The sequence below is a fragment of the Camelus ferus genome, chromosome 13, assembly GCF_009834535.1.
Source record: "Camelus ferus isolate YT-003-E chromosome 13, BCGSAC_Cfer_1.0, whole genome shotgun sequence".
Classification (NCBI taxonomy): Eukaryota; Metazoa; Chordata; class Mammalia; order Artiodactyla; family Camelidae; genus Camelus; species Camelus ferus.
Window position 1 is genome coordinate 15,531,592 of NC_045708.1, and position 14,169 is coordinate 15,545,760.

General features: G+C 56.6%; 1 protein-coding gene across 1 annotated transcript in view; it reads left to right on the top strand.

The window, feature by feature from the left end:
* The first annotated feature begins 1,023 nt into the window (after positions 1–1,023).
* EPHA8 (EPH receptor A8) overlaps positions 1,024–14,169 on the top strand; it is a 34,391-nt gene continuing 21,245 nt past the window's right edge. Inside the window, exons 1-3 of the mRNA XM_032495404.1 lie at positions 1,024–1,117; positions 6,307–6,371; positions 12,153–12,816. Coding sequence (XP_032351295.1) covers positions 1,024–1,117; positions 6,307–6,371; positions 12,153–12,816 — 823 coding nt within the window. The remainder of the gene's footprint in view (positions 1,118–6,306; positions 6,372–12,152; positions 12,817–14,169) is intronic.

Consider the following 14,169-nt stretch of genomic DNA (forward strand, 5'->3'; position numbering starts at 1 on the left):
CCAGGAGCTACAGATCTCTTATCTGCTTCCCAGACAGTTTGGCCCACTGGGTGCTCAGCTGGCTTGAGGGTGGTAGGTCGGGCCGCAGGAGGGAGCCCCACATCCCTGTCCCCTCACAGCCCGAAGCCTCCCCAGGATGAGATCCCAAATCCTGGAAATGAAACTGGAGTGGGGAAAGCCAGGGGAAGGGAAAGCAGGGAATGACAGCCACCATCATCCAAGCTGGCCACCTGGCTGCGTGCCTGGCAGTGTGCCTTACCTGGGTCCTTGACTATAGTTCTCACGGGTATAGGACATAGATACCCTTACAGCTATGGAAGTTGAGGTTCAGGGAGGTTAGAACTTACCTGAGACCTCCAAGGCCTCCCTAACCCCCAGGTACCCAGTCCTTGGGGTTGGGGGAGGGGAGAGAATTTTTAACTAAAGTGCTTCTGAGTTTGTCTCACCGTCTCTGAGCCTCTGTGAACTAATGTGTATGCATCACCGCGCGAGGCACCTTGTGGGGGCGCGTGTGCCCGAGGGTCATGTGTGTAAGAGTGAGTGTGCAGGCGAACGTCTCGCCCACGTGTCCGCACGGGGCCTCCCCGCAGTGGGTCTGTGTGTCCTGGTGTAGCGGGGCGTCCTGACCAAGGCTCGGTGCGCGACGGCTGAGTCCACGTGCGAACGTGGGGCGCCGGGCGCGCGCCGCCCCCGAAGGTGCGGGCGGGCGAGGGCGAGCGTGCGCACGTGCGGCGGGCGGCGGTGTCCGCGGGTCGGTGTCCGCGGTGCGGGCTCCGTGTCCACCCCCCCCCCCGCAACCCCCGCCTCGGTGCTGATTGGCTCGGCGCCGTGACGGGCCGGCCCTCGCCCGGGGCGGCGGCGGCGGCGGCGGGCGCGGGTACCCGCGTGTGCGCTGCGAGCCGGCGTGTGCGCCGGTGTGTGCGCCCGGCCGCCGGGTGTGCGGGAGAGCAGGGAGCGCGCCGACGCGCGGGCCGCCGCGGCCGAGCCCCGGGTGCGCGGCGCCCCCGCCCGCCCGGCCCGGCCATGGCCCCCGCCCGGGGCCGCCTGCCCCCCGCGCTCTGGGTCGTCACGGCCGCGGCGGCGGCGGCCACCTGCGTGTCCGCGGCGCGCGGCGAAGGTGAGCTGCGGCGGCGGAGCGGCGGGTCGGCGGGGTGGGGGCGGCAGAAGGGCTGGGGGCGCGGCGTGCGCTGCTCCAGCGAGGTTCAACTTCCTTCTCCTCGACCCCTGAATGCCAAAGGGGCTGGGATCCCTGGGCCTGGGGGGCAGAGGGTGGCACCGCCAGAGAGACCTGGGGTCAAGGGACAGAGCGATGGTGATGGGGACCAGACTTGGGGAGATGGCTTGAGGATGACGGACAGAGGCATGGGGGACAGGGGGACAGGACTGACAGATTCCGAGCTGGGGACAGGGAACTGAGGATCAGACACTGGGGACGAGGGGACAGGACAGGGGACAGAAGGAAGAGATATAAAGGAGAGAGGAAACAGGGCAGGGGACAGGGGTGGGGACAGAGGACAGAGAGCAGAGGGACACAAGGATACAAGATGAGGTTCAGAGGATTGAAGAAAAGGGGGCTGGGGATGGTGTTGAGAGATGGGGACCAGGAACTGAGCAACGAGGACCAGAGATCAGGACTGGGTTTGAGGGAAGACAAGAATGAGGGACAGGGAATGAGTGTCTTGGAAGTAGGACGGCTGGAGGGCTGGAGGACTAGGGGAGACAGAGGGACAGCAGCCAGGGAGTGACAGCCGGAGGGGAGGCAGCTTTGGTGGGCACTGGGGAGAGGGTGCCAGTGAGGAGAGGGCTGAGGGGCTGCAGAGGGACTGAGGCAGACAAGGCCCTGGAGAGCTGAGTCTTGTCCAGGGATGAGGCTGAGACAGTCCCGGTCACTCAGGGGACAGAGGAGTGGGGTATGCGCTGAGCAGCCAGGACCAAGAGGATCTGGAAGGAGACAAAGAAAGCTGGGAGGGGGCACCCAACTCCCAGGGTCGCATACCTGCACACACACGTACGTGCCTTAACCCCACCGGATACATCCAGGTCCCACTCAGGATGCCACCCTGGATTCTGCATCTCACCCCAACCCCTGCCCTGGACCTCCTCTGCTCTTGCAGCTCTGCCTCGAGGAGGCCTGACCTGATGCCCTGGGCAGCGTCCTGGGGCTGACATCCTGGGTTCAGAGCTGCATTCTCACCTTGGCAGGATGAACTTCCAGAGTCGAGGGCAGTGTTCCTTATCCATGCTCAGTTATACCACAGATCCACCCCCTCACACAAGAACAGCTCACGGGGTGCAGTCGTACCCGCAACCACACATGCACAGACACACACTGGGATTCACACACATAGACCTAGCCTGTAGAGACTCACATGCCTGGACAGCCCCCGCCTCCCACCCACAGTCAGATGCATAGAACTGCAGCCAGTACACATGTGCACACATACACATGTAAAGATGCATGCACATGAAAATATGCACATCCGTGGGCAGACACCACATGTATAAAAAGACCTTCAAACTTGCATTCATGTCCATAGAGAATATACACACAGACATAGATAAACCCATAATCTCCAATGAAACAGGGGTCACTCAGGGAGCAGGGATCACAGCAAGAGAGCTGAGGGGTGAGTAGGGAAGAAGGCACCAGGGGCCTGGGGACTCTTGGAGCTGTGGCCTGAGGACAGTTTTCCCAGGGTTGTGTGGCGAGAAGGGGTCCGTTTCTTCACCCAGCAGGATTTTGAGGCGGCCCACATTGAGGCTCTGGGCGTTTGGGTGGTGCACCCCTGACTCCTTGCTTCAACTCTTTTCCCAGGAGGAGCTGGCAAACCCAGAGCCCCTGGGGAGGGGACTTTGACCAGGCTCAGGAGCGGAGAACAGACATTAGCCTGGGAGAGAGGATGTGCCTGGGGAGGGGCAACAGTTGGGAAAGAGGCAAGGTCGCAAATAGAGGAAGGGGGGACATCTGTCGGGGGTGCGGGGGAGGGAGTCATTGTTCAAGGGCCAGGCCACGCCTGTCTGATCAGCACAGCAGTGTACCCATAGTCTGACACGGGTTACCCACTCAGGTTGGACAGTCCTAGATGGAGGCCTGGGGGACAGCCAGGAGTCCCTGGGTGGTGCAGAACCGGGACCACCAGGGAGGCTGTTAGAACTCAGGAAGAGGGTTCTGTTCCTAGCTGGGGTCCTGCAAAGGTGACAGTGCCCCAGGCTGCCCAGGTGCCCCTGTGCCAGGTCCCTCACAGGCTGGGGACAGCCCTGCACCTGCAGAGATGCCCGGGAGCCTCACCAGGCTTGAAGCCCCTTATCACTGTCTGGTGTGGATTATCTACCACTTTGGAGTGATTTCCGAGGCATTCACATCCTGGCTGACATCCCCTGGCCACCCCGAATTCTCCAGTCTCACCATCATGTGCTGCGTCCTCAGGGAATGTAAATCAATTTAAGTATTAGTCTCAGTGAAATGGAATGGGGGAAGGTGCTAGAGAAAAAAAGAAATCACATAATGCCTTCCGCAGTCGAACAGGAAAGGCTTAGGAATTATCTGTGCTTCTCAGAGCAGGAGAGGGACTGGTCTGATCCCCCAGCAGAGCTGGGCAGGTAGGCCCTGGAGGGATACCTTCGTTCATCTTGCCGATGAGGAAACTGAGGCACCGAGGGGTTAAGTGGTTCATTTCACTGAAGACCCTGAGAGACCATGTGTCCAATCCTCCCATTTGCAAGTGGGGAGACAGGCCCAGAGAGGGTCATTGACTTCACAGATGTCACACAGACCTACAGTCCAGCAGGACAAGAGGCAAGAGAGAGCCCAGCCCTGGTGAGCAGAAGGTTGGAATCTCCAAGGGGACTCAGGCCCGATCTGGGTGGGCCTAATGCTGGAATTCTCTCCAGCCCTGATGAGACCTTCTGTGGGCCTGGAGCTTCCCCTGAGAGACACTCTGTTCCCCCCACAGAAGGGGACATGAAGTAGGGAAGAAAGGGACAGAGGGAGAGGAGGGGTGGGGATGGACAGAGAAGGGTCTGGAAGGAATTGAAACAAGCGGTCTTGGAATCCTATAGCTCTTCCTGAATCCAATAGAATCGACTTTTGACTTATCTTTGGATAATCTGAGCCCCCTGGCTGACTGATCAAGAATCAGCTGCAGACACAGTTGGGGATTCCCAGAGGGGAGGGAATAGCCTGGAAAGTGACGTCTGCGGACAGTTGCCCCTAGAGTCAGGATGTTCCAGGGGGAGAAGTCCAAGCAGTGGACATTCATTCCAATTGCCCCTGGGTAGGGGCAGGTCTGAGCTGCATCCAGGTGATGCTAGAGAAGGGGCCCTCCAGCTCAGAGACCCTGTCTGGGATGTGGGTTGGGGTAGGGGAGTCCACACGTCGCCTTTCCCCACCTTCTCCCCAGACTAGGCCCGGCTGGTCTGGGGGAAACTGCAGTGCGGCCCCCTCCCCCTCCCACCAGCCAGCAGGAGGAGAGAGCTTGCCTGACCCAGTTTTCTCTCCATTGCCTGAGAGGGAGGGAGGGAGGCGGGAAGGCTTCTCTGCCTGTGCCCCTGGCGTGGGGCCGGCTCTGCTCTGCTCGGCTCAGGGAAGGGAGATCCCTCTGCGGACATTGGCTCCATCCCCTGATCCTGCCTGGCCCCTGGGGGCCTGGGGAGGAGCTCAGAGGCCCCTCCCTGGTTCTTCGAGTCCTCTCTCCAGCTGGCCTCTGGGGCCCCTGACAGTGGGGTAGGGAGGAGGGAAAGAGGAAGAGGAAGAGGAAGAGGAAGAAAATCAGCAAATAAGAGCCTCCTCACTCCAACACTTCCTGAGGACACTTGTCTCCATCTTTGAGGGGCAGGCGCCGAGTTATGCAGATCTCAGGTGGAAGGACACCCAGCCTCTCTTCAGGAAAGTCCCAGGAGGGCCCTGTTTTAACTCTGTGACCTGCCCAAGTCAGCGATTGCATTGGTTGGAAGCCCATGAATACTGGCTGGGAGAAGGGGTACAAAGAAGAGAAAGCGAAATGAAAGCTGTCAGACTTGGAGCCAAAGCCCTTTCATCAGATGGATCAAAGGAAGCAGGGGCCCAGAGAGGTGAAGGGACTTACCCAAGGACACACAGTAGTTAGAGACTGCTGGGATTCAAGCCCTGATCTCATCACAGTTTAGTGCATCTTTATCACGGTAAAGTGAGTGGGTGGGCCCTAGGTACCTAGAGAGAGGCAGGAGGGCGGGGACTTAGGGAACGGGAACCATCTTTGGTAAGGCACTGGCTCCAGGTTTTACAGTTTCCCCTTGCCCACCCTCAGGTATTATCATCCCCATTTTACAGATGAGGAAACTGAGGTTTAGTGAAGTGAAGGTCAACTGCTATCAAGTAGCTGTACCGAATTATGAGCCCAGCGGTGTCTGATTCCAAAGGCAGGCTCTTTTCTCTGCCATGTTGTGGGTACTTTGCAGGGTCTCCTTTGAGGGTCTGGCTTAAAATAAACTTGCCTTTTGGGCCAGTGCTCCTTCCCCACCATGGTGACACCCAGAGATTCTGCTCCTTGGACTCAAGCCACCAGGGCTGGTGGTCTTGTCTGTGATGCTCTGGCACCAGCCCTGCGGCTACACCTGTGGGGCTCCAGGCATGTTGCTGAGCTTCCCTGAGGCTCAGTGTTTTCATCTGTAAAATGGAGATAAAAGTGAACACCTTTCAGCATTGTTGTGCTGGCCCCAGATGAGCTGGGTCCCGAGCTTCCCCTCCAGAGCCCAGCCCACAGTCAGTGCTCACTAGCAGGCAGCTCTGACTCCTGCAAATCCCTCCATGTCACATGTGCACAGAGGACCTGTGGGGTGCAAGGCACCCTTCGGGGGACACTGATGATTGTAAAGCTGGGGCTAGGTCATCACAACCCCCTGTAAGGCAGACATCACTATCACCCTATTTTACAGGGGAGGAAGCTGAGGGGAGGAGAGGAAACATGCTGTGGGACACCCAGCTCCAAACTGGCAGAGCTGGGATTCTGGCCCACGCTTCCCAGACGGCTGAGCCCATCTCTTAGCCATACCACCTCACCACCAGCTGGGGCAGCCTGGCACTAGGGGCAACTTGCATTCTGGGAGGTTAGAAGACTGTGTTTTGGCTGTGATGGTGGAGGAAGGCTTCAGGGAAGAACGAGCACTTGAACTAAGCCTTGAAGGATGGGGAAGTGACAAAGCACCCAGAGACTGGAGCTGGCATGTTCGGGGCCAGGAGCAGCCAGAGTGGCTGTGCCGGGCTGGTCCTGTGGGACTGGGGAAGGGGGGTCCCAGAGGTCTGATGCGCTCTTGTCTCCTGTTCTACAGTGAATTTGCTGGACACCTCGACCATCCACGGGGACTGGGGCTGGCTCACGTACCCAGCTCATGGGGTAAGTGATGGCAGTGGGGCCAGCATTGTCCCTCTGTGAGCAGAGAGAGGCTGTGACTCAGAGTCTTATCATCAGACAGATCAAAAGGAAGCAGAGGCCAAGAAAGGTGAAAGAGCTTACCCGAGGACACACAGCAGTCAAGGACAGAGCTGCTGATTTCCTAACAGTTTAGTGCACGCAGACCTTTGGGATTCCAGAACCAATCCTGGTGCCGGGTTCCTGATTCTTCAGGTCTGAGGCCTGGATGTGGGATCTTTACATCTGTGTCCTGGGCCTGCAGGTTCACCTTGTGCCACAGCCGGTCCCACGGTGGCCGGGGAGGTGTCAGTATCGAGGAACGGGGCAGCCTGGCCTTCCACTTCTGCAGGATTAGTCCTCCCTTCATGACCTCCCTGCCCTCACCTGAAGCCCCCAGTTGTTCGCTTCTTCTATCAGGACCCCCAGGGTGGTTCTTCCAGCCCCAGCCTCCCAGGCCCATGTGGTCTCCATGGTGATCCTGGGCTCAGCCCATCAGGTCCCTGTAGGTCATGTACTCAGGCAGCACTCCGTCCTTCCCTCCTGGGGAGTGGGCATGGTAACCCAGTACCTCTGATTCTTTTATCCAAATCCCAGAGATCAGTAAAGCCAAATCAAGCCCAAGAGCTTGACGGGGTGTGGCTCCACCATCCACATAGTGGGTGGCCCTGGGTCACCACTTCACTTCCCTGAGTCAGTTTCCCCGTCTGTAGAAAGGGATGAGCATGTGATGACCTCATGGGGTTGGTTGAGAGGGTGAGGGAGATGACACGTGGCCTTGGCCCCATGCCTGGCACACGGTGAGCCCTCATTAAGTGTATTACTCATTACCGTTGTTATTAATCTGTATGATGGTTACATATCACATAAACTTCCTCCTACAAACATGCTCAGGAACACACACACACACATCCCTGCCGTAGACACGAGCACGTCCTGCACACACACCTCCTTTCATGAACACTTTGGCTCCCGTGGCTCTGGAGACAGAGGAGTAACACTGGTAATGATGATGATGATGAGAGTGACCCCCAGAGTGGGTATTTGTGAAGGGAGTATTTCTTTACTTTGGGGTGAGATTTTCATCCAGGCTGTTTGTGGCCTGTGACTGGGGTCAGGATGAGCCCCACTCCTCTCTTTGGGGTCTCATCCCCAGGTAGCAGTAAGCTGAGTCTGCTGTCATTGGCCCCCATCTGCCAGGCTTCAGGGACCTGGAGGGACGGCCTGGGGGCCCGAGAGCCAGGAGGGACCCCCTTCTCAGCCTGAGCAGGTCAGCCCTACCTGAGGACAAAGGCTGGGTCCTGGCAGTGTCCTCTTACATCCCTGGGCCTCAGTCACTCCCCGTGAAGCACTCTTCTGTGTGTATCCCACGTGGCTGTCTCCCGGGGTGAGCTTGGGTGGAAGGGCTTTGGCACAGGGAGCGGCTCTGCCGGGAGCTGGGGGCTGACCCATGAGGAGGTGACTGCCTGGCTGTTGGGGGGGTCAGCATTTCCCCTGAGACCCAGCAGCTAGGAAGGAACGGCCCTGGCCCCCGAGTTTGGCTCTGGGCGTCTCTGTCCCTCTGTCCCATTCAGAGCTTAGGACTTGGTTTTTAGGATAATGGAGTTGTCAGGGTTTTAAGCAGGTGAGGAATATGACTGGACTTGTGTTTTGGACGACCACGCTGGTAATCTAAGGTTCTTTTGTTTGCTGGGCGCTGTAAAGCCTGGCTCAGAGTGATCTCCTTTCATTTGGGAGTTAGAACAGATAATCACTTATATTCACATAGCTCAACCATTCACTGACATCATCTCATTTAATCCCCACCACCAGTCCTGCAAGTGGGTGCAGCCACCCCGTCTCACAGCTGAGGAAGCTAAGGCTCAGAGCCGTGAGTAATGATTGCACCGTCAGACAGGTCCCAGGGGATGGACACAGTCTCATATCTCTCTGGGCTCGAAGCCCACATTGAGCTCCTTGTGCCCACCTTGGCCTGTGTCCACCTTGGGAAGGGGTGGGAGGCAATCCTGAATTGTTTACTGAGCCAGGGACCACCTCCCATCTTTATGGGACCTGGAGACCAAGCTTGTGCCGAGAGGAAAGAAGGCTGGATGAGATCTCTGGTTTCCAAACTCTGGATCTTGAACCTGTGCTGGGCTAGCAAGTGAAACATGCAGATTCCACATCTAGTGGGGAGGGGCCTGGGAATTTTTTGTCTAACAAGTGCCCAGCTGGGTGGAGAGCTTTTGGAGATGGTCCTCGAGGTTCCATCCACCCCTCTGATTCTGGAGTCTGTGAAGCAGCCTGGGCATGAGGGTCATCCAGGGCTGTCTCCAGCATCACAGAGGTATCAGGTTGTTAGGCCGACAGCACAGCCTACAACCAGCAGTGCTGGGGCTGGAGGAGCCAATGCTCTCCAGCTTCTAATCAGTGTGACTCAGGCCAGTCCCTTTACCTCGCCTCCACCTCCTTGTTCAGAACATGGGGATGGTCACAGAGCCTGCACCAGGCAGCGGTCACCTGTGAGATGGTGCAGGAAAAGGACATTGGACCAGTGAGAAACTGGACGCTCTCAGAGCTCAAGCATCTCTGCTGAGGCTGGGGAAGTCTGGCCCCAGAACTCATGCTTTTAACCAGGCTGCGCTCCGTTTGGACCCCTCCCTCCCCACACTGGGTCGTGCGCCACCTCATCTGGTGAATTAACAGTCACTCATGACGTCACCTTAGCTGAGAAGGCACATTTTTTATTGCTGCATTTGATCCTTACCACCCCCTGGAATAAATGAAAGGGGCACCCCTTTGTACATATGAGAAGCCCAGAGCTCAGAGAGGGAATGTGATACACCCAGGGATGCACAGCTGGTTTGCTGCATTCTGTTTCAGGAAGGGGCAGAGTTCCAGAGCGATAGTGGGGGTTGGGGAAGGAGTGTGCCAGGGACCTAGAGAGGCAGCTGCATGGGAGTGGCACCCAGTATGGGGTGGGGGTGCCCAGGTAAAGAACAGGGCTGATTCCACCCTGGTACCACCCTCCAGGAATTTGGGCCACTCTGGGTGTCTGCAGCAGCCCCTGGGCTAGGCCAGCCATTGGCACTGGTGGGGCGGCTGGAGCGGACTCAGATAGAGCTGATTAATTTATCCAGGTCCCTGGCAGGAAACAGACGGGGAGCAGCTGGCTGGCTCTTTGGTGCTCCATTAATTGTGACAATGACTTTAACCCCAGATGTGACGCAGTGCTGCCCAGAGCCCTGCCTGCAAGTGGAGCACAGTGTGGGGGGCCTTCTTAGGGTTGGGGGTGCAGGAGGGGCATGCACTGTTTCGGGTGAGGCTGGCACACCCTAATCTGCTTCCCCGGTGGTCCCCAGAGGCAAGCATAGGTGGGCTGGAAAGAGGCTGCCAGTTCAGCATCGTATCAGTCCCATTCGTCAAGTGCCGTCTGTGCCCGGTCCAAGCTGAGCGTTTCGTAGGCTTCTTCTCCATTTATCCTCTCAAGCCTCACTAAAGTGGGGCCTTTCTGAGCCCCCTCTTACAGATAGGGCCACTGAGGGCTGAGACCTTATAACTGGCCAAGACGAGGGCAGACTGAGGGTCTTTTGTCAGACAGGAAAGACTTGAGATGCCCCTGGTCCCCACTCCAGTGCTTGTGGAACAGCTCGGAACCCCACAAATTCTCAGAGCACCACGAGGAGTGGGCTCTACCTCCCTCAGCCTCGACCCCACCCCGCCTTCCCCTCACCCCACCCCCCTGCTTAAGCAATAGGATCCATTGTTCAAGGACGATACACATAGAGGTCCAGGAGAGAAGATCAAGGCACTGCATCTCCAGTGGAGCCAGGACAGGGACCCTGAGCCTGTCCCCTGCAACCACCCTCGGCCCCCACCCCCTCATCAGAACCCTCAGGGAGCCACTGAACTCAGCCCAGCAACGTCTGCTTCTGGCCAGCCAGCATTCTGCAGCTGAGGAGGCTGGGGCCCAGAGAGGAGCAGCAATTTGCCCAAGTTCACACAGCCAGTTAGTGCCTGAGCCAGGCCCAGCACCCAGGCTTCTCGACTCCTAGATCATTTCTCAACACCATGTTTTTTAAGCCTACAGTTCGGTGGCATTAAGTACATTCACATTGTTGTGTGACCATCACCACTGGCCATCTCCAGAACTCTTTTCATCTTCCCAGACTGAAACTTTTTTTTTTAACATTTTTTATTGATTTATAATCATTTTACAATGTTGTGTCAAATTCCAGTGTTCAGCACAATTTTTCACAGACTGAAACTTCTGAACCCACTAAACTATAACTCCCACTCCCCTCTTTCCCCAGCCCCTGGCAGGTACCACTCTACTTTCTGTCTGTATGAATCTGACTTAAGTACATCATATAAGCAGAAGCGGATAGGATTTTGTCCATTTGTGTCTGGTTTATTTCACTTCGCATAATGTCCTCAAGGTTCCTCCATGCTGTAGCATGTGTCAGAATTTCATTCATTTTTAAGGCTGAGTAATATCCCATTGTATGGATATACACATTGTGTTTACCCATTCGTCCATAGATGGACATTTGTGTTTCCACCTTTTGGCTGCTGTGAACATGGATGTGCAAATATGTGTCTCTGCTTTTATTTCTTTGGGGGTGTTTAGGTGTATTCCAGACATGGAATTTATGGTAATTCTACATTTAATTTTTGGAGGAACTGCCCGACTGTTTTCCAGAGTGGCTGCACCATTTTACGTTCCCACCAGCAATGCACAGGGTTCCAGGTTTTTCACATGCTCTCCAACACTTGTTGTTTTCTATTATTTTGATCATAGCTAATGGGTGTGGAGTTGTACCTCACTGTGGTTTTGACTTGAATTTCCCTAATGCTTAGTGATGTTGAGCATCTTTCTATGTGCTGTTTAGCCACCTGTATGTCTTCTTTAGAGAAATGTCTATTCAAGTCCTTTGTCCATTTTTAAATAGCTCTGTTTGGTTCTTTGTTGTTGACTTGTAAGCATTCTTTATATATTCTGGCTATTAAACCTTGATCAAATATTTGATTTACATATATTTTCTTCCATTCTGTGGGTTGCCTTTTCATTCTGTTGATAGTGTCAGTGATGGTCGCTGGTTTATTTCTGAATTAGTGATGCCTGGCCAGCACCTGCCACTGAAACAGTCACACTCAACTTTCCCGCATCCTGGTACTCCCTTGCGTGAGACCCAGGCCAACCCGTGAGCCCCCAGCCTTAGGTTGAGGGCAGAGGGAACGTCAAGCACAGCAAGGCAGAGGGAGTCCATCCATCAGACAGTCATTCAACAAGCACCAGTGCAGGGAGTGCTGCTGAAGGATTTGAGGTGGGCAAAGGCAAAGTTCAGGTTCATGCATTAGGAAGATCCTCTGGCAGCTGATAGGAAAACTGGACCAGTGGGCTCACTGATTTCCCCAAGCAAGTCCCCCCGCCCTGGGAGTAACCGCATAGAAATGAGGTCAGAGCTTTGTAGCTTTGGCATCATTTCAGGTCCTGACCCCATCACTTACTCGCTATGTGACCTCAGACACCAGGCTCTGTGTCTGAGCCCCTCTTTTCCTTATCTGTGAAAGGGTGGCAAATAACACTTCCCCCAAAGGATGTGACACCTGTGAGATTATGTCCGTAGGGTGCTTGGCATCTGGCGGCAACAGTCCGCTAGACGGTCCGCTCCTTAAGGCTGGAGAATGTCCCTCCCTCTTCCCCAGGATGCCCCCCACGCAGTTGGCAAGAGAGGGCCAGGTGCTGCCTCTCGTTTCATCTGGCTGTGCTCTCTCTGCCCACAGTGGGACTCCATCAACGAGGTGGACGAGTCCTTCCGGCCCATCCACACATACCAGGTGTGCAACGTCATGAGCCCCAACCAGAACAACTGGCTGCGCACCAGCTGGGTGCCCCGCGATGGCGCCCGGCGTGTCTACGCAGAGATCAAGTTCACCCTGCGGGACTGCAACAGCATGCCTGGCGTGCTGGGCACCTGCAAGGAGACCTTCAACCTCTACTATCTGGAGTCGGACCGCGACCTGGGTGCCAGCACGCAGGAGAGCCAATTCCTCAAAATCGACACTATCGCAGCCGACGAGAGCTTCACGGGCGCCGACCTGGGCGTGCGGCGCCTCAAGCTCAACACGGAGGTGCGCGGAGTGGGCCCCCTCAGCAAGCGCGGCTTCTATCTGGCCTTCCAGGACATCGGCGCCTGCCTTGCCATCCTGTCTCTCCGCATCTACTACAAGAAGTGCCCCACCATGGTGCGCAACCTGGCAGCCTTCTCGGAGGCAGTGACAGGGGCCGACTCATCCTCGCTGGTGGAGGTGCGGGGCCAGTGCGTGAGGCACTCTGAGGAGCGGGACACGCCCAAGATGTACTGCAGCGCCGAGGGCGAGTGGCTGGTGCCCATTGGCAAGTGCGTGTGCAGCGCCGGCTACGAGGAGCAGCGGGATGCCTGTGTGGGTGAGCGCACCTCCGTGCGGCTGGGCCGATGGCTGGGCTTGGTCTGGGCAAGGCTGCTGGGGTGCAGGGGGCATGGTTGGCACAGTTAGCAGGTGACTGGGTGGTGCACACAGCACCTGGGAAGATAGGTGAACCTCCCGTGTTCCTGTGTCCCCAGGCCACCTGTGTGTGTATATATGTGTGTACTGGGAGGAGGGAGACACACCACAGCCAGGTGGACCCTCCGTGGGCATCGTGGAGAGGTACCTCTCCGGGCACTGGTGTGATTGGGGTACTACTGGGTACGGACCTGTGTTAGGGAACAATACTGTGTGTGACTTAACTTATGTCTGGCTTTATTCTAAGCACTTTTCACTCATTAATTCATTTAATCCCAAGTGAAATAGAAACTACTATTATCTTGGTTTTATAGATGAGGAGACTGAAGCACAGAGAGGCAAAGCAACTTGCCCAAGGTCACACATCCAGGAAGCTGCAGAGCTATGATTAGAACCTAGAAGTCGGGCTGCAGGGTCCAGGCTCAGAACCACTGAGCCTAACCTGTCAGGTGGGAGGGGTGGATTGGAACCAGGACTCAGAATGAACAAGTGTAATACAGGGCCAACTTGATGGTATGCGGGCAGGGGCACCCATTGAGGACTGTCTGGGCTGGATATGTCACTGGGGCCCCTGAAGCAGCCCGCCTGTGTTCAGCGGGAACTTATCTTGGGACCTGTGGGAGAGGACAACCAAGAGCTCTTGGGTCACGAAATAGCACCTGTTCCCATGGATGTATGGCTGGGGTTCCTGCATCAGAGACCAGCAGCAGGGGCCAGAGCCCAGGCCATGTGCATGTGTGTGTGGTCAGCAGACCCCATGTGGGGGCCGTGCAGCCAGGCTTCCTGACAGTCTGGGAGCACTGGGAGAGCTGGTGTGCACAGACAGCTGGTGCCCCAGCTGTTACTGGTCTTGGCCTGGTTGCCTTCTGCCCTTACTTGGTCTCCCCAGGGGCTGGACATGTGGCAGCTCCACCACTCAGAGCACAGTGAAGCCTGCTGCTGGTACCACTGGTTCTCCTGGGGGAGGAAGATGTTCCTAGGCAGAGATCAGAGACAGGGCCTGAGCCCAGACAGCCTCAGTGAAGACTAGCGTGGGGCCCTGTCTACCACTAGGAACACCCTCTGAGCCCTCTGCTGCTACTCCACAGGACCCAGGACCACAGTCAGAAGGACCTCAGCCCTCTCAGCACCATCCCCCTGCCCTCGCCAGCAAGAAAGCCCCTTGGTGCTCACAGGACTGAGCCGGACACAGGCTGACAGTTTCAGGTGATGCGCAAGGTAGCTTCAGAGTCCAGCCTGGTCCATCTTGGGAGCT